At 40.4% G+C, this 26117-nt stretch overlaps 5 protein-coding genes and 1 non-coding gene across 6 annotated transcripts; 3 read left to right on the plus strand and 3 right to left on the minus strand.

The window, feature by feature from the left end:
* Nucleotides 1–88: 88 nt before the first annotated feature.
* ndufa1 (NADH:ubiquinone oxidoreductase subunit A1) lies at nt 89–2854 on the minus strand. The gene is made up of 3 exons (XM_031736385.2): nt 2597–2854; nt 2425–2514; nt 89–234 (listed from the first exon to the last, which is right to left on the minus strand). Exons 1-3 carry the CDS (start codon nt 2696–2698, stop codon nt 214–216), a joined length of 213 nt encoding a protein of 70 aa, XP_031592245.1. The 5' UTR covers nt 2699–2854; the 3' UTR covers nt 89–213.
* Nucleotides 2855–3688: 834 nt separating this feature from the next.
* upf3b (UPF3B regulator of nonsense mediated mRNA decay) lies at nt 3689–8705 on the plus strand. The gene is made up of 10 exons (XM_031736364.2): nt 3689–4110; nt 4312–4418; nt 4501–4607; nt 4702–4800; nt 4992–5102; nt 5185–5228; nt 5305–5493; nt 5576–5733; nt 7609–7930; nt 8008–8705. The coding sequence occupies exons 1-10, from the start codon at nt 4000–4002 to the stop codon at nt 8155–8157; spliced, it is 1398 nt and encodes a 465-aa protein (XP_031592224.1). The 5' UTR covers nt 3689–3999; the 3' UTR covers nt 8158–8705.
* A 4649-nt stretch (nt 8706–13354) lies between these two features.
* On the plus strand, nt 13355–16944 carry rpl39 (ribosomal protein L39). Its single transcript, XM_031736377.2, has 3 exons — nt 13355–13473; nt 13788–13891; nt 16732–16944. The coding sequence occupies exons 1-3, from the start codon at nt 13471–13473 to the stop codon at nt 16778–16780; spliced, it is 156 nt and encodes a 51-aa protein (XP_031592237.1). The 5' UTR covers nt 13355–13470; the 3' UTR covers nt 16781–16944.
* On the plus strand, nt 15379–15513 carry LOC116317615. The gene has a single exon (XR_004199257.1). It is a non-coding gene; the product is annotated as a small nucleolar RNA SNORA69 (small nucleolar RNA).
* Nucleotides 16945–17083: 139 nt separating the features above from the next.
* sowahd (sosondowah ankyrin repeat domain family d) lies at nt 17084–19129 on the minus strand. Its single transcript, XM_031736376.2, has 2 exons — nt 18921–19129; nt 17084–18787 (listed from the first exon to the last, which is right to left on the minus strand). The coding sequence occupies exon 2, from the start codon at nt 18667–18669 to the stop codon at nt 17701–17703; it is 969 nt and encodes a 322-aa protein (XP_031592236.1). The 5' UTR covers nt 18670–18787; nt 18921–19129; the 3' UTR covers nt 17084–17700.
* A 117-nt stretch (nt 19130–19246) lies between these two features.
* On the minus strand, nt 19247–25679 carry LOC116317587 (securin). Its single transcript, XM_031736399.2, has 6 exons — nt 25547–25679; nt 23779–23866; nt 23512–23642; nt 23338–23434; nt 21705–21863; nt 19247–19385 (listed from the first exon to the last, which is right to left on the minus strand). The coding sequence occupies exons 2-6, from the start codon at nt 23864–23866 to the stop codon at nt 19303–19305; spliced, it is 558 nt and encodes a 185-aa protein (XP_031592259.1). The 5' UTR covers nt 25547–25679; the 3' UTR covers nt 19247–19302.
* Nucleotides 25680–26117: the final 438 nt, after the last annotated feature.

Below are 26117 nucleotides of genomic sequence, written 5' to 3' on the forward strand. Positions count from 1 at the left end.
AGCAGATGTAATAAAATAAAATAGTAACTACACTCCTTCTCTCTTCTGTTACTGGTAGAAATCAATATAAGAAGCCTCACAAGATTCCCAGTGTGTGGAAGAGTTTAATCACCCATCTTAAAAGACTGAAAAACACAAACAGCTGAATGTTAAATATAATCTTTTAATGTACAACAAAGAACTTTCTTCTCTTGGGTCTCTCCGGGTTCCTCGTCAGTGAATGTTCTCAAGTCCCTGGTGAGGAAAAGAGAAATAAATAAGGATTAAAAGTAGTTATACATGAGCAGCCATTGTGTTCAGTTAAGCTAAAAACACATTTTATGGACTTTAAGTCTCCTTTTATGCTCTACACAAGACTAACACCGCCATCGCTGCCTATAAATCCTCAGTATTTTACAAAGTGGATGGATTTTGGTGATACCTGATGACCGAGAACAAGGAAGACCACCGTGTGGTACTTACTATATAAAAGGCTATAGCATGGCATTGGGTTATTTAGCATAGAGCATGTTGGGATGATCACTTTGCATAATTATATAGTTTAGGTTAAAGTATCATTATAGGACAAGTTTCGATAAAAATTATTTCTGTGATGAAGTTATAGCCATTTGAAAATGCACCAATCCAGAGAACTATTTAAGCTACATCATTCAATTTTTTAGGCCAAATATCTGTTGCCTTGACTTCAGGAATATGGAATTTCTAAAGTGTTGTTGAAGTTAAACATCACATTCTGAGAAACCCAATTAGCTTGAAAATTTGATTGCATTACAAATATTTGAAAGTTTTTAGATGAACAGTTTCAAAGATAGAGGGTTCAAATTTGTAACACAGATTCCCATAAAACTACTCCAATCAGATGAATGACCTTAAAGATACTACAGCTTAAGGAAAAGGAAAAAGAAATCATTTCGATATCCCCCCCCCCAAAAAAAATGGCATGCTGGTGTGCTGAGACAAGTCCAAGGGAGGCAAAACAATAATGAGTGATATTCAAATTAGGGATGGGTATCGAAAACCGGTTCTTGTTGAGAACCGGTTCCCACTGTTTCAATTCCTTGGAATCGTTTGCCATTTTTGCAAACGATTCCCTTATCGATTCCAGTCGCCCCGAATGACGTCACCACGTTGCGGCGCATCGGAGCGTACCTGGCAGGAAACACGGCGCCTAAGCGGCTCAAACGCTCAAAAGTTTGGTTATACTTTATCAGAACGGATGACAACAGGGTAACTTGCAATAGTTGCAAAGTAGATATTTCATTTAAGGGAGGAAACACTACGAATATGCAAAAGCGTTTGCTCACAAAACACGCGATGAACTTAAATGAATGTCGTGTTTTTAATTCCGCTCCGGAGTCGTGAATCTCAACCCAGCAGCAGCGGTTTGGACGTCCTCTCCCGTTAATGCGGCAGGTAAATAATCAACTAACAGTGCATATTATGTTAGCGCGATCTGCTTTATTACAAAACCTGCCATTACTGTGCATTTAGGTGACCGTGATGAGAGAGACAGACAGAGTCTGGCTGGCGCTCGCTGGCAGTTGTCGCTGCGGTCTACCGGTAGCGTCTCTTTTCAGGCCCGAATGTCACCGAGCAGTGACTAAGTTTGTGGTAAAAGCCTTGCAGCCATTTGCCACAGCAGATGGTAAGTGAATGTGTTTAATTGTAGGCAGGGACATTACTGAATATTCTTGTGTAATTGCTACAGAATAATTTATGTTATACTTTGTAATTGCTACAGAAGAATATTTATTTTACATTTACAATTTTCCCCGGGGACCCTGTGACACCCCATTGAAGAACCATAGGCTGGATCTCTTAAGATCTCACTGTTGGGTTTATAAGGCCATGTTACTCCTAAATTTCTATCTTGTTCAAAGAGAAGATATAAAACAAAATTCTAAGCTAATCGACCTTAGTGTTCTCCTTTTTAAAAATAAGAATCGATAAAGAATCGAATCGTTAAACAGAATCGAAAATGGAATCGGAATCGTTAAAATCTTATCAATACCCATCCCTAATTCAAATGCACTGTGTCTGTACACATAGAAGGATCTAATTGATGGCGTGGAGGTAGTACAGATGCACCCCAGATACTGCAAATGTGCTACCAAGAATGCTTTTATAATTAAAAGAATATACACAGATGAGTCACATGATATACAGTTTTTTTTTCTGTTAATGTGGACATTGGTGTGCCTCCATGAAATGCCTGACTGAAACAAAACTAGGGTTTTGAAAGTGCACCGTATTTGCACATACTGCTTTTTCTGAAACTGTGCACACTACTGTCGAGCAGTTTAAGCGACTTTTGTATTTATATGTAGTTGTAGTCTCAGAGAAAGGCTGTAAAGTAGTTCCAAGTTGGACACTTTGTTATTCATTAGCATTACTTTTAGTTATTATGGGCAGAAGGAAGCTAACCTTGGAGTCAAAGTGGCGTCCGGTTCCTGACACTCGCTTATCTCTGTCCATGAGATACCACTGCCACGGAACCCGAGCAATCCTTTTCTCCTGCGGGGGAAAAACACACTCTTTATAATCCAGCAATCTGGTACACAACACGAGAACCTGCTGGCAGCGCCTGCGTCCTCACCTTTCCTCCGTTAGTGAACTTGTGGATCTGCGCGGTGGCGACACCGGGAATGATCAGACACACGGCCATGATGCCGAGTCCGGGCAGAATTTCATACCACATGATTACAGCGTCTAACTGTCAGGGGACAAAGAGCAACTTCGAGGACAACAAAGTTGCCCCAAAACCTACCTAACGCTGTTTATTTATCCCAGAAAGTAGCAAAATGTCGACCGTCAGGACGACCTACGTTCCTCTTCCAGGACAAGAGAAGAACTTCCTGTTGAAGATTTTCAAAATAAAACACTTCAAGTCAACAATTCATTTTGATCGTAATTTTAAATCGATGATTAAATTATGCTTTTACAGTCAAAAGACGAAACCGATCGGACATGGATATGTGGGGAAAAAAGTGTTAAAAATTCTATAATAATTCAAATTATATGTTAATTTTTTTTAATGGACACTTGTCACTGGAAAAAAAAACTTTAAAAAACGTTTGTTTAGCTATCTATAGGTCAACGTTTCCCCTTTTCGCTATTATCTCAAAAATTTGAGTTTAGGGTTAGTCTCCTCCCCACCAAAAAATCGACTTACTAGCACGAAATTTTGAATTATGGAAAGCAATTATTTTCACTTAAGCAATCATATATATATATATCTATATATATCTATATATAGATATATAGATATATAAACACCCAGCACGCCCCTGCGGGCGGTTTATCCTTCAAGCTCGGGTCCTCTACCAGAGGCCTGGGAGCTTGAGGGTCCTGCGCAGTATCTTAGCTGTTCCCAGGAGTGCGCTCTTCTGGGCAGAGATGTCCGATGTTGTTCCCGGGATCTGCTGGAGCCACTCGCCTAGCTTGGGAGTCACCGCACCTAGTGCTCCGATTACCACCGTTACCTTCACCCTCCACATCCTCTCGAGCTCTTCTCTGAGCCCTTGGTATTTCTCCAGCTTCTATATATATATATATATATATATATATATATATATATATATATATATATATATATATATATATATATATATATATCGAGAGAGAGAGAGAGAGAGAGAGAGAGAGAAGCTTTTAATTTGAAGTGTAGCTGAAAGGCGGAAGCTCTTTTTGGCTCACGCTAGCACCATTTCTTTCTAATAGCAATAAGAAACCATTCAGAATAATTCCTTTCATGGACAAACTAATTAAGACTATAAATAAAACAAAATAAAATATATTCTAGTTATTAAATTAATTGCCTAGGCACGACTGAGTTCATGTACAGCGCCCCACTCCGGCGCTGATACTAAACGCAGCGCTAACCGTCAGTGAGGAAGTTCCAGTTAGTTCGTTCACTAGCAGAGGCTAACTCGCTGAAAGGTAAACAAGTCAGCTGAATGAGATGAGACCCAAGTCCAGGATTAAGTAAAGTTTTCTGCAATGAAGGAAGACAAAGAAAACACTCGACCGAAGGAGAAAAGGGTGGAGATAAAGTATGAAGATGGAGAGAAGACGGAGAAGTCCAAGGAAAAGAAGGAGGCCATGACAAAGGTAAAACTTGCTAGCTGCGTTAGCTCATGTTGCTATGAACCGCCAGGTTTATAAAATTGCAGTATTTTTCATGTTGTAGTGTTTCATCATGTTTCACGTGTATAATGATAGAATGCACGTGAACTTAAGAAATCTGTTTATCAGCCCCAACTTTGTTCTCCAGATAATAACTTCACCTATGATTTTTAAAAAAAAAAATAGATTGTGATCAGACGACTACCACCAAGTCTCACCAAAGAGGAGCTGGAGGAGCAACTGCAACCGCTCCCAGAGGTGGACTATTTGGAGTTCTTCTCTAACGACACGAGGTGAGTTTATCTGTAAAGATTCCCTCACTGTTAACAAAAGATAAATATACTCGTATATGACACAGGTGTTTTCCTCTTTCAGCCTTTACCCTCACCTCTTTGCAAGGGCTTACATCAACTTCAAAAACCAAGAGGATATAGTGCTCTTCAGAGATCGCTTTGATGGATATGTATTCATTGACAACAGAGGTATAAAACAGGGAAGAAGTTACTAAACAGATTTAAAGATTTCTGTAGGAAGGACCCGAAGTTTCATCTTTTTCCACATGATGTTTACGAACAGGTCAGGAGTATCCTGCCATTGTGGAGTTTGCACCTTTTCAAAAAACTGCCAAGAAAAGAAGCAAAAAAAAGGATGCAAAGTGTGGAACAATTGTCGAAGGTAAATATATTTACCCTTTGATAAATACAATTCATCTATTGTAACGCAGTATGTCAGAAAATAAGGAAAAGCATTATAGGTCCGCTTTAAGTGCAATTTAGGAACACTTATAAAGACATATAAAGATACAGAAAAAGCAGTCTTGCTATAATCATTAATGTGTTTATTTGTGTTTCATTTGATTCTTTAAGATCCAGATTACAAAAAGTTCCTTGAATATTACAACGGGGACGATGAGAAGCTAACGTCTACACCTGAGACCCTGTTGGAGGAGATTGAAGCTAAATCAAAGGAACTCGTTGGTATGTTTAGCAGTCAAATACTGATAGTTTTCAAACAAACGCACTGCAGAATGAATAATTTTTATCATTTCCTTTGTTCAAGCAAAAAAAACAACTCCTCTGCTGGACTTCCTGAAGAATAAACAGGTAAATTAAGTTCAGGTCAAGAAGTGTATACATTGCTGGAGGCTGGCCTCACACATTTTGTTTTAATGTTCTACAGAGACTCAGGGAGGAGAAGAAAGAAGAGCGAAGAAGGAGGGAACTCGAGCGCAAACGTCTGCGTGATGAGGAGCGTCGTAAGTGGAGGGAGGAGGAGAGGAGGAAACGCAAAGAGGCAGAGAAGATGAAGAAGCTCGAGAAACCGCAGGAGAAGGACAAGGACCAAGCTAAAGACGAGCCAAAGATAAAGGTGTGTGCAGTAGTTAAAAGAAGCAGTTCGAAACTGTGTCCAACTCTCAGTACTTAATGTGTGTTTATTTTTACTGTTGTAGCTCCTGAAGAAGCCAGAGAGAAGAGATGAAGGTGAACCGGAGAAGCCAAAAGAGAAGTCCAAGAAACCAGAGAAGCCAAATAGAGAAGACAGATCTTTGGGAGGTTCTGATCATAAGAGACGTCAGAACATCGAGCACAAGGAGGATCGAGGAAGGAAGTTAGTTCTTCACTCTTCTTTTAATTGTCCAAATACATTCACCCTCAAGTGAACTAGCTATTTTAGGTTGATCCCATTATAATTAATACCAGAATACTTTATTTTTAATGGCTCTGTTTATGCTTATCATAACCATACCATTTCCTTTATCTATCATAGATACTGTTTTAATCATTTTGAGGTTTAGCATCACATTTCCTACACTACTAGTAGATTAATGGGTTAGTCAAGATCCATGGTGTCTCTTGAGCCTTCTACTGTACATATTGCTTACACGCGATTGCTCCTCAAAATATCCAGGCATTCATGTGATGAAATTTATAGATGGCACAATCGTCATTGGTCTGATCTCCAGCAATGTACGGTAGACAGGTGGAAGAATTTGTTGGCAGGTGTGATGCAAACAATGTGTGCATCAGTGTGGGGAATACGAAAGGGATTGTGGTGGACTTTAGGAGGAGAGATCACAGGCTTCATTCCTGGAGAAACTTGAGCTTGTGGCTCTGGTTCTGCGTATGTCCAGTAACCTTACATGAACCACAAATATGGCCAGTATTATCAGAACACTCACAAAGAGCTGTTTCGTTTGTTTTGTTTTTCTTTATGAGGAAGCTGAAGCAGACTGGCCTTGGTGCAGCTGTGCTGACTTCTTTATTGTGTGCTGGAGAGCATCTTGACATACTGTATAATTGTTTGGTATGGCAACTGCTCTGGGGGCAATAAAAACACACTGTAAAGATTTGATAAATCTGCCTGAAAAGTGACTTGTAGCAGCTCTCCTTCTTTAGAGGACATTTATATTAACCGTTTACCGCCCTCCCCTCAGGCAGAGGACTGCATAGCTTCACAGCCTGTACGATAATCCTAAAGTGCAGCTGCTTCTGTAAAGCTATGATTCTCATGAACTCGGTGCCATAATTTGTCCTCTGCACTTTATCAGCTTGTGTTTTTATTATGCGATTTTTAGATTAAAATAATTACTGTCTGTTCTATTTATTAATATTTTAATGCTGGTCTGGGAAACACATTTAATTCTTGCACATTTAAAAAAAAAAAAAAAAACACACACACATTACATTTACATTTTTACAAAGGTGCCTTTTTTTGGGGGGGGTCGTCGTTTTTTGAGTCATCTTAACACCACTGAGGAAAGGCATTCAGTTAAAGTTACAGCAACACAAAATGCGCCGCACAGTCACATAAAATAAATGTTTTCATCCTTGATTCTAATCTGCGACCGGGTCTGTTTTACACTGCTACAACACAGAGTGATCAGCCTGTTTTTCTAAACCCATAGGCGTCCATAGAGTCCACTCTTCTAAAAAGGTTTTCTAAAAGACTTGAAGTGTCTCTGTGGTCAGTTTTTGCACATTCATCCAGAAGAGCATTTGTGAGCAGTTGAGATTAGGGATATATGAAGGCTTTGGAAGATGTCATGCAGCTGCTTGGCCATGGAAATCCATTCAACCAAACTCCCGGTGCACAGTTTTTGTGTTGATGTTAATGCCAGAGGAGGTTTGAGCTCTGTGGGTATTGAGTCAGCAAAACATGTTGACACTCTCTCTTTGCCTTCACCTGATCTGTCACTTTGTGGTTGAGTTGATGTGGTTATTTAATACTTCGACTCTGCAATAGCACTACTTACAGTTGTTTGTGGAAAATGTAGGAAGAGTTCCACAGGAAGACTGTTGTTGTTAGTGTGGTTTTTGTTTTGTTTTTTTAAATAAATGTTTGTTAAGGCAGACTACATGGTTTGCTACTGGATTTTAATTAAGAGGTGGCTCAATACTTACTTTCATATAGTGAAAATCTCTTGTCATAAAAGAGCCTCCATGGTCCCTTATAGGTTCAGTCAAGCTTGTGCTTTTCCCACAGAGGGGACGAAGATGGGCGGAAGGAGTTCAGGGAGCGCGACACGGATCGAGACAGAGACCGTGACCGAGAGCGGGAGAAGGAGCGTCGGCAGAAAGAGAGGGAACGCCTCAAGCGACAGGATGAGGAGCGTCGGAGAAGAAGGGAACAACAGGATGGAGACAACTCCTTCAAGAAGCGGGAGGAGGAGGTTAAAAAAGATAAAGCCTTGGAGAAGAAGAAGGGTGAAAACATGCCAGACTCCCCACACACTGAGAAGCCAGAGAAGCCTGCTAAAGACAACAAGAAGGAGGAGGGTGGGAAAAGAGAGCGGCTACGAAATAAGGTAACTGCCCGTAGGTCTTAAATCATCACACAATTTCATCCAGTTGTGTTTCTGAGCCTGCTCTTTCTCTGTATCAGGACCGGCCTGCTATTCAGCTGTACCAGCCAGGTGCCAGAAGCCGCAACCGTGCTGCAGGAGGAGGAGGAGGAGGAGGAGCTGAATCCAACTCCACTGACAGAAAGCCAGATACCGAGGCTAGGAAAGTGGCTGAGAAAGAAGACGACTGAGCAGATTTCTACCTGCAGCATTTTTAAGTTTGGCGAGGAGAGAGAAGACAGGCCTGTGGGGCTCAGAGCAGCAGAGTGGCATTTCGAGGCCACGTGCAGCACAGCATCGGGGTCTCCCGGTCTCAGAGGCAGAGGTGTGATTGTGGAGCCTGTTAGTGCCTAAATGTGACCCTGTTTAGTTTTATTTGATCAAAGAGGTAAACTTTGGAAAGAGTTTGGCTGTAGGGCACATTAGTGAAGCCAAAGCTTTCTTGGACCACGTAAACTCAAAGTGACCTTACTTCAGTAGAGTTTCTCTGATGGAAAATGTGTGGTAGGCGCTGAAAACTTTAGCTTTCAACTTGTGTTTCATCTAAAACTCACTCAAACTTTCCAATCAGTCAGTATTTCTACATTGCAGAGCTCTACAGCATATTTTCTACACTCTTTAATGATTTTTCTGTTGTAGCATTGCCACTTTCAGTTTGAAGTGCACACATAAAAATGACACCTTTGGCTCAATCCCAGCGTCCACGCTCACAAACCTTTGAGTTGTGCTTGTGTTAAATGTGTGAAAAACTTGAGTTGTGCTTGTCCCTACAGGTTTTAGATGTGTGATCCATCACAGCTGATTTAGGGATCACCTCCTCAACATGTCTTGAAGTTCTCCAGATGTTCAAACTTCAGGTGTGTTGACCTCCATGTACACCATCCTTAAGCCCAGTTTCTGCAGACTTTACCTTAGAAAACTATTCACAGTTCACAGGAAAAGCCAGCAAGTGAGAGGAGCAGCCACCCAAAAAGTCAACGGAATGCACTATATGCCTTAAATTATATGACAGTTTGCTCTTGTCTCCTCTGTTAGGTGGGAGCCTGGAACACAACAGATCAGACATAAATATAAAACCAACAGACCCTAGTCCACAATAATAGAAAACCTTTTCTGGCTTTAAGGTTCCTGTTGATACCATTTTGATCCATGTTATACTCACACACTCACATTACTGCTTTGAGGGCTTCATGTTTAGGGCTTGGGTTTCGGCTTTACTCTGCTTGGATAGCCGTACAATCCATATATAACATGAACTGGCAGATATAATCTGTGCTTCTATTATCTGGGATCAACTGTTTTCATTTCTTTCAGTCAGTGACAAAGGAGAAACAGCCATTTTTGACTAGACTGGCATGTAAAATTGGAGCTGACTCGACCAATCTGTGGCCTTTCCTCTTTTTCTAATCTCAAACTGTCCTTAAAACATTCATCTGCGATGCTCTAATCTGAATGCAGCATGGAAACATATCACTGCTGGTGATGCTAACATACTGTAGCCTCTTTTGACTAATAATAAAAGAGATCTTCACTAAAGTCTGAGTATATTTTCTTTTCTTTTTTTTTTTTAAGGTATGAAGTGATCCAGTTTCTTGATTGTTGATCAGTCATAAATATGGGGGGGGGGAGCAAACAACCTAGCAAATACTTTCATGTTGAGTTGTGTCTGGCTTGTGTGCAGTAGAAAGAGATGCCACACTTAGTCCTTTGAACTAAAGAAATAAACAATTGTCCATCAAGAGAAGTGTAAGAATGTTAATAAGGGACTCGCGACATTGTGCTTGGATATTACAGAATCAGGATAACTCAGTACAAAGTGAATTATTCACATTATGAGTTTGTGGAAATGACACAGTTTACACGCAGATCTATCCCAGATTATTGTGTCTGCATACAAAAACAAAAGTAAGGATAAAAAAAATGCCTTTTTTGGTTATTATTTCGTTTATCCTGCGGGTTGGACCTGGAACATAATGTCGCTGTTTGCCGTGAAACATTTAAATGAAACTGATTTGCATGGAAAAAAAAAAAGGTGACTTCACTGTGGACATCAGCAGCCGGAAGCAGGGATAAAAGCGAAGCGGCAGCACTTGGAGGTAATGCTACAGCAGCAGTTTTTCTTTGGGTGTTTCTTTTTCTAAAGCTGAACTTCAAACTGTGGGTTAGTGACATGACATGACTGAAAGGCTCAGGTGAGAATATGCTTCGGCTTCTTTCCTTCTTCCCTTCATGTTCACTTCAGCCAGAGAGGCGCTATTATGCACAGTGTACGAACTAGAAGGAAGTCCTATTGTTACACTTACAGCAGCATAATGTGTTGTTTCCAGCTGGATTCATATTATTTCAGCTCGCCTGTCTAGTATCGGAGCTTCATATGAGGTGTGTGAAAAGGGGCGGAAAAAGTAGTGCGCCTATAAATGACCCCGCAGGAGCCCAGGGACTGAAATAAAACCAGACTAGTGCAATTAAAATGGTTAGACAACAACAATCCATTCTGTAGTGTTACACTGGATTTTCTTTGTTTATCTTATTTTTCTTCATGATTGTATTTATTTGTTGAATGCTCCCCATTTCTATAGAAATAGAACAGAAACAAAGTTATTACCAGATGGAAGCAGGTGAAGGCAAAATTACAATCTTTAAATGGGATAAGGAGGATTTGAAAAGTCAAAAAAGAACAACAAAGAGCAGGAGATGTAAAGGCTAGTGCCTGCCACTTAAAAAGAAAACGCAAACAGAACCAAGGTGCTCCCAACCTGTGGAAAAAAATATCACAAACTGGTCCTCTATTGTACACAAATTAATGCAGCAAGTGTCTCAAAACTAATTACACGTATGAACTGTTAAGTGGACATTATAACAAACCAGACCAGCGGCAGATGTTAACAGCAACAAAGAGACGTGACAGACAGGATGCCTGTATTGAATCAACTGTCAAGACTGCTTTGGTGCTCTTTCAAACAGGTGGTGTTGTCATTGGTACTGCAAACAAACACTCATTTAATGGTGCAGTTCAGTTGGAACTGAGAATTTTTCAGCAGTAAATGAGGCAAAGCGGCAGTCAGATGCAGAGACAACAGAGAGGGCAGAGAAAACTTAGAGGATTAATATCACAGTGAAGAAGAAGAGAAGTCAGAAGTTGGCTTCGCTCATTGTGGTCATAATTGTCGAGGTTATTTTGGGCTTTTGATTATTTCTTGAGCTGTTTCTTTTTCCAGGGTGGAGTGATTGTACAGCATAACGACTTTAATAACTTAAAAAAAAAACAGGAATTGGGATTTCTGCTCCAAGAGGACCATAATTCCAAACACGCATCAATATTCATTTTGGAATGGAAAAATCAGGATAACATTAAGCTTCTGGGCCTCAGCTCTATTGAGAATTTATGGACTATGCTTAAAAGCCAGGAAACCAATCAATTTAAGTGAACTCTATCAATTCTCCTAAGAAGAGTAATCAAATGTCCAGCCAGAGTAATGCCAGAAGCATTTGCTCGAGATGTAACTTGCTAAGGGACATTTAACTTAATATTAGTGGGGAATAAACATACTTCAGGATTAGTGAAAATCCAAAATAAATTCAAACCCGTGCACCCAATTCTTGTTTTTTAAGATCATTAAAGATGCTGTACAATATTTCTACCTTGGAAACAAATCAAGAAATCATTAAAAGCTCAAATTACCATGGCATTCACAATGACTTCCACTGTAGCATAGCAAAATAAATAAAAATATAAATAAAACTCCTTTTTTCCACTTGTAGTTATGCTCCTACTTCTGTTTTTTTCTGTTTCTTCTCTAAAATTCAACTTAGGATTTGGTGAGTGACAAGTGTCTGTATTATGTTGTCTGTGGTTTACTGAGTATAGACACCTGAGGCCAGCACTATGGCTTCACTGAGGCTAACAACAGCAGCCATCAGGCTAGGCAATGACACAAAGTCAGTCATCCACTCCCAATCTCACAATGATACTTTCACATGAAAGAGGTGGTGATGGCGGAATATGACCAAACACAAACAGGGACATGTCTGCTGGCAGCATTGTGGCTCATATTACAAAAGAAAATATAACTTTTTATAATAACTTTTATATTTGAAAATTTTTAAGAGGTTAAACACAGTGCAGGCTGAAAGCATGCAGTATGTCTATTGAAACTGAAACCAGGAAGAAAAACTGAAAAAAAAAATTGCCATTAAAACAACAGGGAATCTGGCAAATGAGAGTAAGTGAAGAATGGATTAACCATCCAGTGCACAAGAGAGGTGTGGAAGAGGGTGGAGCCAGGGTGGAATGGATGGAGACAGGTGTCAGGGTTAATTTCTGATAGAAGGATCACAGCAAGAGTGAAAGGGAAGGTTTAGAAGGTGGAAGTGAAACCTGCAAAGCTGGAGGTGACAGAGTTGAAGATTTTCATTGGAAGTGACAAGGATGGACAAGATTAGAAATGAGTATATCAGAGGGACAGCTCAGGTCAGGCTGTTTGGAGACAAAGTTAGAGAGGCAAGTCTGAGATTGTTTGGACATGTGCAGAGAGGGATAGTGGATATACTGGGCATAGAATCTTGAATGTGGAGGCGCCAGGCAGAAGGAAACATGGAGGACCACGGAAAAGATTTGTGGATGTCGTGAATGATCGATATTTCTGAAGAGCTGGCCAGGTGGCAGAGATTCAACTACAGAATGTATGGGGTGTGTACTGTCCTTAGTGATACTGTCTGCCTGCCTTTTCTCTCTATGATGATGGCACAAATGGAGTCCAGATGTGGGAGCTTCATCTCAACAATGTGCTGTGCCATTTTCACCACTTGGTGAAGATCTTTCAGGAGTGCAGCTGGGATACCATACCACACTGGTTCAACACTTATCAGGATGGATTCCAGTGTACTCCTGTTAGAAGTCTGGCCTGCTGAGGAGTATGCTAAGAATAAGATGAGACGGAGGCAGATGAGCTGCAATGGCAACCCCTAAAGAGACCATGTAAAAGAAGAAGAAGAAGAAGAAACTCAAGTAATGACTAAAACCTAGACTATTTTTTAAAGCAGGTACTCTGCTTTATAATCATATATTGAGGTTTTATAGAGAACAAAAAGTTAAAAACTGGAAAGTATATCAGAAATAAAGTAACTCCTGTGATTTTGTGTTTCTTGATCACTTCAGCTATGGTGCTCAAAGACTTTAGATGCTTTAGATGCTCTGAAAAACCTAGAAATCTTTCAGGAATTGTGACCATATTGGTGTGAAGTGACTACCGAGTAAAACTAAAAAACCCTGAAGTCAGTAATCCTGTTTCTTAGTTCAAGGCTCCGGCTCTGTGTTAACTATCTCTTGAATGAGAAAGGCAAACCGTTAAAACTATGACATGTACTTCCTCTGGTGACTTGTTGGTGTCGCTGTTTGTAGGACGTCGAACAGTTTTTTGGACGCCTATTGGTCAAAAAGCCGTGGCGTCACTTCTCTCGTTCTTTTCGACCACCGCCATAGTGGGGAAAGGACTGTGGACAAAATGGTAAATAGAAAATCTACAAACATCCGAGCTAGCAGGGCTTATTAAAGTCCCCCGAAACCTTAAGCATTTAAAACTAAAATTAATGTCACAATAACAATGTGTATGTTATACGGAAAAAATGAGATGGAGCATATTAAAAGTGCTCAGTGATGCTAGCCGGTACCGTGGTTCGGCGCATGCTAGCGGGCAGCTTGTTCAATTTAGCAGTGAAAGCTTTAAAAAAATTAGTTTTAAACCAGAAGCATTTGGTTAAAGATGTATAGACTTGGTGTTTTTAATGATTGTGTTAATACGGTGTCTTTTACGTCTTCCAGTCGTCCCACAAGACTTTCAGAATCAAGCGCTTCCTCGCCAAGAAGCAGAAACAGAACAGGCCGATTCCTCAGTGGATCAGAATGAAGACCGGCAACAAGATCAGGTGAGCTTACCATGACTGATTTTACCTGGCCTGTGCATCGTGTAAGGCCGAGAGCTGACGCTATACGGGTTCCCACATTTGTATACGTTATTGTAATCATGTAATCCATCTCTGTTCAGTGCTGCAGGCTGATGAGAACCAAGACAGAAAGGGGAAAGCTGATTTTTTTTTTTTTTTTTTTTTTTCTTTAAATGCTGCAAAGTGTCTAGTTTCAAACATTCTTTCAAGCTGCATATGACCATTTAAGATTAGTATATTTATTTTCATCATGTCTCCCCCACCACTGGAATCCTCTGTCTCATTCTTCTCACCTCAAGCATAAACATGCTTATTTGTTCCCAATCAGCAGTCGGACAGACCAGATTGAAAGAACGTTTCAGTAACATCAGTTCCATTAGAACCTATTCCGGTCATCTGGTTTTCAGGGTTTTCCATTAGGTCATAGTACCTGATACCAGGTACTTTTTTAATGTGTACTTCGCCAGGGTCCAGCAAACAACCCCACACATATTAGGTGGTGCTGTTATGGAAAACGAGTCACCCTGATCAGAGTAGGTACTAATGGAAAAAGGGCCAATCACTTTTTTAGGTTTTATACCTTTTTTAGGACTCCTTGCTGTCCACATCAACAGCTTTGTCAGTCAATGTAATCATTTGATTGTGTCCTGCACATCCCTGCTTCCTTTATTTTCCATTTGTGAATTCATCAGTTCTCTGTAATCCAGTCATAAGGCAGGCAAGGGGAGAGGAGAGATTTGAATACTTTTGCATGAAGTGTGGCCTCATTGCAGTTTAAGGAGAGAAGGTTTCTAGTTAATATTACCCTTAAACTAAATCATTTAGTTTTGCTGTGGAAAAAGTATAAGTGTGTGAATATATTTAATATTCTGTAAATAAATAAATAAATAATGATAATTCACTGAAGTCCCGTTCAATGCTAGATTAATTTTATTGTAGCATTTTAATGCATAATGCAGCCATTGTAAAATGAATGTATCTCTGAAGCTTCTAATGATCCTGTTGAGGCTGCTGTAGCTGGTGCAGCAATAAGTGATGTAGCCGATGTTGTTGGTGAACTTTCATATCACACTGTATTTCTAATATTTTTAGCACAGTGTATATCATCAGTGACGCCTTTAAGCCTCTTTTCCCCTTGTTGCAGTGGTTTTGAATTTAACTTGTAAATTTGGTGTCAAAAACATTTGTGCTTATGAAATTTCCTTAAAGGTGTAAATCAGTTATTCCACCGTGCGGGTTGTTAAGAGTACTGCAGGGATGATAGATTAATTTGGAAAGAACTCCCTAATTTCAGGTTTTTGTGATGTCAGCGTTGCGATGAGGTGGTCCACAGATGGCTCAAATCTTAGTGAAGCTGAGTGTCTGTTTAAATGGCCTGTCAACATTCAATGTCATTGCTGAGTTGCACGTGTTATCAGGAAGTGCTGACGCACCTGAGTGTAATTGCAGGGAGGAACTTCATCTCATGTAAAGCAGGTCTGCAATTGCAGCACTTAGTTACAGTGGAGTGCTGTCATTAACCCTGCTGAGAGCATGTTTCTGCTGCAGAGCTTGTTCTCTCACTCGCTGTGCCGGTGGTGAGGAAACTCTGTAGCCGAACACTAATGACCGATCTGCTTTTCTTTGGCTCCGTCATCTTGTATAAACTCTGTGGATGCCATGATTGCCATGAATACTGCAGTGATTTAGTGCCTGTAAAAAGTGACAGTATTTCTAATTATCTCTTCAAAGGGGAATTTAAATTCACTAAATCACTATAGGGCTTTGTATTGACTTACAATAATAGTTACCACACTGAACAATACACAATGTACGTGCTGTGCTGGAGAATCTGAAACTAGACGCACATAAACAACTTTGCATACTCTGAACCTGTGAACCAACGATTCATTTGAATATTTCCTTGGTGTGGAGCATTATTAAGAAAGCTCTCACCACTCAATAGAGACTGTTAAAGCTACTATTTACATGGTTTCGACCACTTAAATTGTTGTAAAACCATGTTGGTGTTTTGAAAGCTCATGTGATGCAAGAGATCTGACACCATGGGAGACTATGTTCTCATTACCCAATGATTTGCGATGGACAAATCCTTACCCAATGAGCATTGGATGATCCTCCTTTGACTTAAAAAAAAAGAAAAGAAAAAAAGACCACAAATAACAAGCGTGATCTGAGACTGGTAGTTAAGCCCATAACGCAATCTTGCAAGGTTTTACTGAGGTCACAGAAGCTTGTCTTGAGTTTGAGAAGACTTCTAGACTTCTTGTGACCAGAAGAGTGCTCCCCTTGTGGTCATTTAAAGGATTGCAGGTTTAAGGCACTTGGCTTCACTTTGCAGTACCTGAAGCATTGTTCCATGTTTTATACTGTCTGTGAGTTTGACTTTTAAGAAAACTTTAGTTGCGTACCCTCAATTTGCACACAAATAAATGATGACCTGCCGCAGACCAATTCAAAGGAACTTACCAAAGTAAATGTAGAGGCATACATTTATTAGGAAAAGCACATGGGGAGGTGCAATTAGTAATCCATTAAGTGTTCCACGGTGGCAGGTTGTACAAAAATCACATTTATCAGCTACACCGGTGTTTGTTTTTCCTGCTACAATAAGCTCCCCCCAAAAATTCAGTTTATTTGCAGTTTGACAGCAAGTTTAAAGATCAGCAACAGAGATAATGTTAGCCTTTTATGTTTTTGTACAGAGAGATTTTAATTCTTTCCACTCAGGGTTTGACAGTGTGACAGTTTAATAGGTTGCCAACATCAGAATCTCAGTGTTTTTTCTCCTGACAGGTTTATTTTTTGTTCTTTCATTTTAGGTACAACTCCAAGAGGAGACACTGGAGGAGGACCAAGCTTGGCCTGTAAACATGAGGCTCTGTGGATCCCAGCATCACAACATCTGCCAGGAACTCCAGCTGCTGGACTGACTGCAGGGGACAAGCCATGTTATCTGGAGCAGGAATTATTTTGTACAGATACTCTGGTTATACTCATGTTTGACAATAAAAGATCATTGATCAAACGTGAAATGCTTGAGTGGTGTCTTTTTCTCTCCTCCAAAGTGTTTACTTTTCTCAGGAAAATCAAATATGTAAGAGCGGCCATGCTGACACAGCTCTGCAAAAAGAAGCACTTGGACTGAAAGGGGTTTGTGTTTAACCACACAGCTAACACTTATGAATCACAGTTACATGGAAAACTGTTCACTTGCAGTTTAGTGTGCATTTGAGTTCTGACGTTGTAGTCTTTGGACTAAATACCAGAGGTATTAAAGGAAGCCTCAACGAGCAGCAGGATAAACTATGAAAAAATGATTTCAGAGCTCACACACTGCAGGGAAAGCTCCTACACAGCCAATTACTAATATTAGAGTTGACACAAGTAGCGCAAATGAGTCTGGGCAGGAAGCAGAAAAAGTCCATTAAAAGCAGCTTATGAAAGACAAAATAACACTTTAAATTTGGGTGGAACAAGTAAAATTCCTTTCACTTATCAAGTTTGGCTATTTTACTGAAATGTGTTTAGAAATCAGTCATCTTGTAAACACTGCTTGTCTTGGATGAGTGAAGCACATCCACCAATATAAGTGGGTATTTTGATTCTGGAAAGCACACTTGGAAAAACTGGACATTGTTGTGCCTTAACATTTAGCTTGATCTTTACTGCTTGAATAGTCAACATTGCCTAAAAACTAGCCTTTCATTGAGTTCACGACCCCTTCTGAAACTAACATAAAAATAGTGGCGTGATGATGCACATATTGGAAAGTATGTGTCACCCCCCACTCATGTTTTGCTTCCAAGTAAAGAAGGAAAGGAGGGCAGCAGCTTTTTTAGAGACCCAAACCTCCAGCCGCTTCTCCTCTTAGTCCGGTCAAAGTGCTTCACTTCCTCTGCCTCCACAACATCGTCCTCATCACGTGCGGTCAAGTACACTGCGCCAGCGCAGTTGTTGTTGCCGTTCTTGTTGACGTTTTGCGTACATCCCCAGCTGTGCTCTTCATCCCAGGCCCCCAGCAGCTCCTTCATCTCCGGCGGGGCGTTTTCCCTCAGATACTGCCAGGGCCTCTTTCCGTTGTAGTCCATTACGTTCACGTTGGCATTGAAAGCTCCGACCAGCAGCTTGATGACCATGTACTGACTGTGCATGCTGGCGAGGTGCAGAGGCGTGAGCCCACCGCTGCCCTTCAGGTTCACGTTCACGGGGATGCCCTCGCTTTGTGCGTGGCGCAAAACTTTGATCAGAGTCTCGTCCTGTCCCCTCTTGGCCAGCCAATGCAGGACCGAGTAGCCGCTGATGAAATCCCTCCTGGTTAATAGCTGGGGGTCCTCTGAGATAAAATCCATGATGATTTCATAGCTGCCCTCCACCGCTGAGAGCATCCACGCGTGCTCCATCGGATACAAAGCCCAGTCCGTGTCCTCCTCGCCGGAGCAGCTGTAGCTCTGCAAGGACAGCACGCTGCTAAACCCGCTGTTGGACGAGTTCCCCAGAAGCAGCTCCTTCAGGTACTTTTTACGCATAGCGGGTGTGATCGACTCCCTCTCCGGAGCGACGCTGTCACAGACTTCTTGCTGCCTCTGCAGCCTCGTCCTACGCTGGAAACTCCCGGGCACTGGCATGGGCATGACCTGCATGCCGTATCTGGACAATCGCTCCACAACGGTGCCCTTTTTAGACCCCCTGCCGCCGTGGGCGTCGGTATTGCTGACAGCTGGTTCAGACACAGCGTCATCCGAGCTGCGCCCAAGCATGTCGTCTGAATTCTTCTGCAGAGTTCAAGGCTATTTCCTTTTTATTTAGACAACACCCCGAAGATATGTCAAATTACAGACATGAAACCATTTCCTCCGCTTGACTGAACTCTGTCCCCTGTGTAAGGGAGGAAAAAGCTCTTTAAAAACATTTCAGCTAACGCGATTATTGGCGAACACACAAGTTCCTCATTTTGCCATGTTAAGCCAAACCTACTCTTAAGTTTCCGTCTTAAACTGCTGCCACTTACCTGTTCTGCGCTCAAACCGACTCCTCAGGTGCGCCACCCAGTAGGTGATCTAAAAATCACGTAACACGTCACGAGTAATTTTAACCGTTCATCCCCCCCAAAAAAAAGCTACACACGAAGCACAAATTATTCTTCGTCTTGCAGGAGGAACCGAGACAAAGTCCACTCATCTCCCAATAGCGGGAAACCCTCACATGACCACCGATGGACTTTAAAAGCAGGAAGTAATATAGGGAATACTTTCCTGGCCAGTCACCAATTATAAAGTGCAGCTCCAGCACAAAAAAAACAAAAAAACCAAAAACAAAAAAAAAAAACCCAGCAGGCATGATTGAAAAACAACTTTATTTCAATTAAAAGCAGATAAAACAAAAACACAACTTTAATCAGTATCAGGTTCTGGAGGAAGCTCCACTGTTAGCTCCTCGAGAGTCTGAAGAAAGGCATCCAGCTCTGCACTGCAATCTGCAGAGAGATACAGGGAAGTTAATGATACCTGTAGTTAATTATACCAGGAGATTCCAACTTGTGCTTCAGATGCAAAGGATACAATTACAGTTGCTTAATAACAGTGGTTTTATTTGAGTGCTGGATACCATTTATAAATCCCAAAGTCCTAAATTGTACATCTAACCCATTAGAGCAGAGGTTGTGAAATTGAGAAAGCAGAGTGCCAAATTGAGGGCCACATAAAAATGCCATGTTTGTAATGTCTCATTCCAGAGTCTGTTTATAGTGGCAGCTGTCACTTTCGTGCTGGTGTGTACTTTTAACCATTTTTGGAGGTGAGATTTCTTGACACTAGGTGCACTTGTCAGAGTTGGGAAGATTTAATCTGCTAGGATGGAACAGAATTTAAATTTGTTTCTACTCTTGCAGTTAGCAGCCATCACAGGGTACGCCATACTGCAAGACAGAACCAAAATGATGAGATGATAGGAATTAAACTGCTTTCCAGGAAGAAACCTCTGGGAAAACCCTGTTTTAGAGTGAGGGACAAGAGACCAGGGGTGACACTGACGAGAAATGCATTAGTCCAATTTCCCAAAGGCTCCTGAATCATAGCTTAGGAATGCACTTGTATCATCGACCTAATTTTATGTTGGGGAATACTGGCCCTGCTGACAGATTGTAGCGTTTACTGATGTCTGAGGCTGGTATTCGGTTCAAGTCATCAATTTTGCACAGGTAAGGGAGGCAAAATGTATTTAAGTGTAAAAACAAAAACCTAAAATCAATGCATCTCCAGCATTATTTGAAGTGAAAATGAACTGTACAGCCACATTTCTTTCCTTGTTCCTCCATTGTACTACACAAAGCCCAGCCCTATTCCCTAAGGCATGATTTGAGCCCCGAGTTTTCTGTGTTATGTCACCATAGTGACTTACGCTGTAGAGCAGGTTAGGTCTGTAGCAAGTTCTCTGGAAAGTCATCACCATTCCTGGAAGACACCTTAGACCTCTAATAAGAATCTGCATTTGTCACAGGTTCTTAGGATTAAAACTGATTCCTCAGTTACCGTTTTCTTTGGCTAAAAACCATTTTATATTGTTCTATAAACAGTGTGATCTAAGAAAAGGACACCTAATGTTAATCAAATTCAGTTCTTACTTCCATACATCTCTTCAGACTGTTCAACACCAGAGCTGCTACAGAGACTAAAAAGCCATCTTGTGCACATCTAAACATTTAATTAAAAAAAAAAAAAAAAACCCAACAAAAAAAAAAACAAAAAAAAAAAAAACAGTTGCAGTCTGTTAAGTTCTGCCAAGCCTTAAAGACAGCCGTGATACTGTTCATCTTAACTGGCATTTATTATTCTCACCTTTCCTTCCTGGCTGTAATAAAGCAATCATTTCAGTCTTGTCCGATTTAGACTACTGCGGGAAATCCATGTTGTTACTTACGACTTGACCACAAACCCCTTCAAACCTGATGTACGCCTCCTGAGAAATGCAACTACACCTCAGGCTGACCTAACCTGCAATGACCAAATTATGTTGAAGGCTACAGTGTATGGTTGAAAGGCGTTTCCAGTTACGTCGCAAGTTATGACAGATTTCCTGCAGTAGACTAAATCAGGGATTACTGACCAGAAGTACAACACATTCAGGGTTTAATCTCACACCTGTGTTGCTTTCAACCTGTACTGTGTGCTTAATCTCCACCCCCACCCACTTTAGTTTTATCTTTCCCTGCAAAATCAGTTGCTCTGCAGCCAGCAGACTTATCTGTGTTTCAGGTTGACCACATTCTGACAATGCCACCTCTTTCATGAGAACATGCTCACAGCCAGACTGGGAAACCCTTTGTATGACCGATTAGACTGATAGCTGTTGATGTTGGGGGAAAGTGAAACTTGATAACAAAGATATCCTGGTATACTGAACTTCCTTGTTAGTTCAGGGACAGATTTTAGAGGACAACATTTCACTCACTAGAAGCGAGTAGGAAATATAGTGGAGCTTACACTCCAATGAATCAGTGATTGTGATCTTCAGACTGAGCACTAGTGTGGCTGCAGAACATCTTAAAGTTAGGTCTCTTTTTTTAAAAAAAAGAAAAAAGAAAAGCTAGGATTCGATGTAGAAGAGAAGGACTCATTTAGGTGAACTAAACCTTAAAGCTGCTTTGTTACAGTGCAGCAATATTCAGATTTTTAAATCACCATAAACTTGAGCTCCCATAGTAATGCATGTTTATGATTTTAACCACTGCAGTGGTTCTTTGAATTAAACCAGGTGCTTGAAATATGGTTCTTTGCCCCTGACCAAAAGTTGATACCTGAATGTTTCAAAATCACAGGTGGTGGGTTTGGAAGTGGTGCCAGCTCTTCAAAGTCATCCTCACACATATCAGGTACTTGTGAGAAACAGGCGAGTCCAGGTAAGGCAAGTTTACTTAGAGGAATCAAGTCTTCAGGTGCGTCATACCTCAAGTACTCTGGAAATGCAAATAGAAAACAAGGAAAGGTTGTTGAGGAGATTCATAAAATTGAACGATTTTACCATTTTGTTATGGTTGCAAGCTAATACTTCTATCACAAGATGGGACAAGTCGTTGAAATCTATCCAAAAATCAGTTTCTTCAAGGTGCTTCTCATAGGTATATAAACTTTTCTATGCCCAGGGCTCTAGACTAACTTTTTGCCACAGTTGCACTGGTGCACCCAACTTTTTCACCCGCATCACTTAACACTGGAGTTTTACATGTTCACTTTTTTTCTTCTTCTATTTTTTATTTTTTAAATTGCTGCCCATACAGACAATATTGATTTGTAAATATTAACTAACAATCTTGTCAACACAAAGTTCTTCATTTGGAGCATGGTTCTACAAGAGACATAAGTTACTGAACAAGTGCTTGTACTTAAAGTGCTTCACTGAGCTGAAATTTAAACTTAAAACTTCAAGATATTTTAAATAACAAGAAAATCTAAATTAAAAGTGCCTCAAAGGTTTCAAACTGAACAGCTTGATATCTTATGGACCACCTTCCATTGCAGTCAAATGCCCCTCAGATGGTCAACTCCAAATTCAGTATTGCTGGCCATGGTCTTTCCACACTCACGACAGTAAATGCACTGCATCATGTTGCCAGCTTTTCTGTATTTCAGCCAGGAAAACGGTCAAGCCACTCTCTTCGAAATGTATACACTCTCTTCGAAATGTATACACTTTCCCCATTTTACTTTCAGTGGGCTCTGGCTCAGTTGATTGGATTTGGCTAATTATCTGATGCTGTCTCTGGACTAGTGTTAGACATAACCTGAGAGGTTGATGGCTCCGTGTCAGAGCACTGGCTATGAATTTCAGACTGATCAGGCCATAACTTAAAGTTATCAATTGTTCTTTTCATTTTTTTTCTCATTACCCACAGCTACATCCACTTCTATTGGGCCTAGGGTACTCACCTTTTTTTAGTTGCACCATTGAGAAATTAGGATACATGTGCAACCAAATTGCACACTCTAGAGCCCTGTATATGTCTCCCTACATTTGTATATGTGTTGTCAATTCATGAATACAATGTCATGTTTTCACTACTAGAATTGCCTCAGTCAACAGCTTCTTTCTTTGGTCTTATTAAAAAAAAAATATATATAAATAAATAAAGAGTCATTTAACCTTGATTAAAAACTAATTTTAAAAAGCCACATCACGGCCTTATTCAGGTATACCTGAATCATATTTTGATTTCACAAGTTTGAGGCAAACCTTCCGATTACTTGACCAAATCAAAAATTAGCTTCAACTGAAAGCATAAACTTGTGCTACAGTGCAGCAGCATTTTAAATGCAGCTTTAAGTTGACGGGTCAAATATGCAGCAACTTTCCAAATTCTGCCTTACTGTTTTTGCCCTTTTAGAATAAACACCAAGCAGAGCTTAACCATTACAACTTATAGCATCAGTTACCTAGTGGGTCATAAGAGAACAACTTCTCAGTTTCTGGATACTCCACATTGGCTTGAGGTGCATTTTTGACTTTGGTTTCCTCAAGGCAAACTGGTGGCTGTGGCAGAGAAAAATCAAATGAGTTAGAATACAGCCAAGCATTTAGTGTATACTTGATTAATTATAGTGTCCAACCTGTTTTAAGAGTTTCTTCTCTTGTTTGCCGATGGCAGGGGTCGAGACTTTTACGTTAAGGCAGCCAAAAGCCTTCCGTCCAGATGGCAGAGGGGTGCTGAATGTTTTTGTAGGAGATTTGACTAGTTTCTCTGAATGCAGGGACAAAAAAGTTAATGTGGCATCCATGCAAACGTTATCAGCGTTTCAAGAGAAGAAATTTGAAAGGAGAATTAAAAAAAAACAAAAAAACAAAAAACAAAAGTTGACCAAAGACAATTTTCATACCTGGAGCAGACTGAAGCCGCTGCCTCATTTTCTGTGTAGGTGCATGGAGACCTGCATTTTCCCGCTCTGCAAAGATTATATTCGCCATCTGAAAACAAGAAGACATTGGCTACTGCAACACTTTATATAGGGAGAGAATTTCTATAGCAGCATTTAACACAATACAGCAAAGAGTACCTCTTAACAGGCTAGTCCTTTTCTTGCTTTTGTCATATAGTACTAAACTGAATACAATCAGCATTTGTATGTGTGAGAATGGGACTTTCCTAAGTAAAGAGTTGGGTGAGCATCAGCTCCTGATAGCAAACTGCTTTCAGTTCAGTAGCCTTTTATGAATACAGTGCTGCAACTAATGGCACGTTTGGCAGCATTACAGGCTACAGCATTGTTGCAGCAAACATAATATGCTTCTACTCATACCTTAAAGACCTCTTAGCACCACATTTCCACAAATCACTTTACTCTCAGAGTGCAGGCTTACTTTCAGTTCCTAGAGCTTCCAGAAGTAGAATGGGAGGCAGTGCCTTCAGCCTGCTCGTACTGAACCAGCTTCTACTTTGGGGTCAGGAAACTGACAACAGCTCTACTGTTAAAAGTTAGCTGTAAATCCTTTTTCTAAAGCTTATAGTTAGAATTGAGGTGACCCTGAGGTACTGAAACATACATCAGATTCATTCATCTCCCTCTAAACTTCCAACCAATTGCAGCAGATGGTTTCTAATGCAATTATAATTCAACCTGAAACAAATAAAGGTCTGCAAACTGGAATGAATTTGGAAAGTAAAGCACTGAAAAAGATCAAAACAAAGTGGTAAAACTAGTCAATTTATTTTATTTTTAGTTCACTGTAAAGGAGGTGTCAGAGTTAATTTTTTTCCCCCCACTGGAAGTGATCTGGATGGACAGGACCAAATGAGTATATCAGAGGGTCAGCTCAGATGGAACAATGGAGTCAAAGTTATAGAGGCAAGGCTGAGATGGGTTGGATACGTGTAGACGAGGGATGAATGTATAGAAAGGTTGTTGAATATGGAGCTGCCCGGCAGGACGCAAAAATAAGACTACAAAGAAGAGTCATGATGTAGTGAAGGACATGCAGAGGGTTGGTGTGACAGGGGAGCATGACAGGGATACTGAGATTGTGGTGGTCTTTAAAATTGAGCAGCCCAAAGAGAAAAACATCATGACACTTGAGACAATTTGTTATTTAAATTAAATTTCAAGTAACTGCAGAGCTCCGGCGGACCCTTTTAACTATGATTGAAAAAACGAAAACTCAAAGCATTTTTCCAATCAAAATAAAGAGTGCTGCCTCCTAGCGGCTTTTCTTTTTTAAAGGAAAAAATGTGAGAATTTTTTTGATAAAGTAGAAATAATATAGCATCGATTAACACTAGATGTAGTGTTCAATCACGGGTAAACTCATTAAGGAAATGAGTGAATCCATCTGTCTCCAGTTTATGCAAATACATACGAGTATAAACTGATGTTATTGGATGCCAAACAGCAACACATAGTAGTAAGTTTAGTAAAGTTAAACAAAACACTTCCACCATAACCAGTAAAACTTCTGCTGAGCAGGAAAGGTTGATTTTGAGGTAGTCTTAAAACAAGAAGGGGATACGGAATCAAAATGTTGCTTTAGTGAGCTAACTAGCTAGCACGCTAGCTCGCGTTATTGACAAAGAGTCTTCGCCATTTAATAAACTTACCGTCGCTGCTAATAAAGTTAGCATTTGCTTTAACAGACCGTTAACACTAACGTTACCTCAGTCCTCTGTGATAGTCGCTGCTAGCTGCTCTCAGATCACAAACTTGTTTTGGTACGAAAACTTGTACAGCTACTACCGCGAGTCGTTTTTAAATTCACTGTCCACCTCCCATTGGTCGATGTAGCACACATGACTTGGAATGGGCGTTACGCTAAAACAAAATAAAGATCTGCGAACAGAAATGCTTTAATATTGCTATCATATTTATATAATGCACGGCACATATTTATAATCATGTATTAATTAATGGTAAAACAACAACAACCCTAAACCAATTACGTATTTAGGAAATACAGCCCTGATCTTTATTTGGAATTCGTGTTAGTTCTCACGTAAAACCCATAAACCATAAACATTACTTCCCGTGCTTACATATATCTCCTAAGTGTGTTTGCGACTGTGCTTAATTTTTTGAAGTTATATCAACACTTTATAAAGTTTCCTTGACTGATCGTTGCCCCGTTGGTTTTACCGTTTGTTCTTAACTGACACGAATGTGTCGTTTACTGACTGCGGATCACCGTCTCTACCACCAGACGGAACCATGGCGACATCCTGAGGGGGGGT

Source organism: Oreochromis aureus, linkage group 2, assembly GCF_013358895.1.
Source record: "Oreochromis aureus strain Israel breed Guangdong linkage group 2, ZZ_aureus, whole genome shotgun sequence".
In the NCBI taxonomy this organism is placed as follows: Eukaryota; Metazoa; Chordata; class Actinopteri; order Cichliformes; family Cichlidae; genus Oreochromis; species Oreochromis aureus.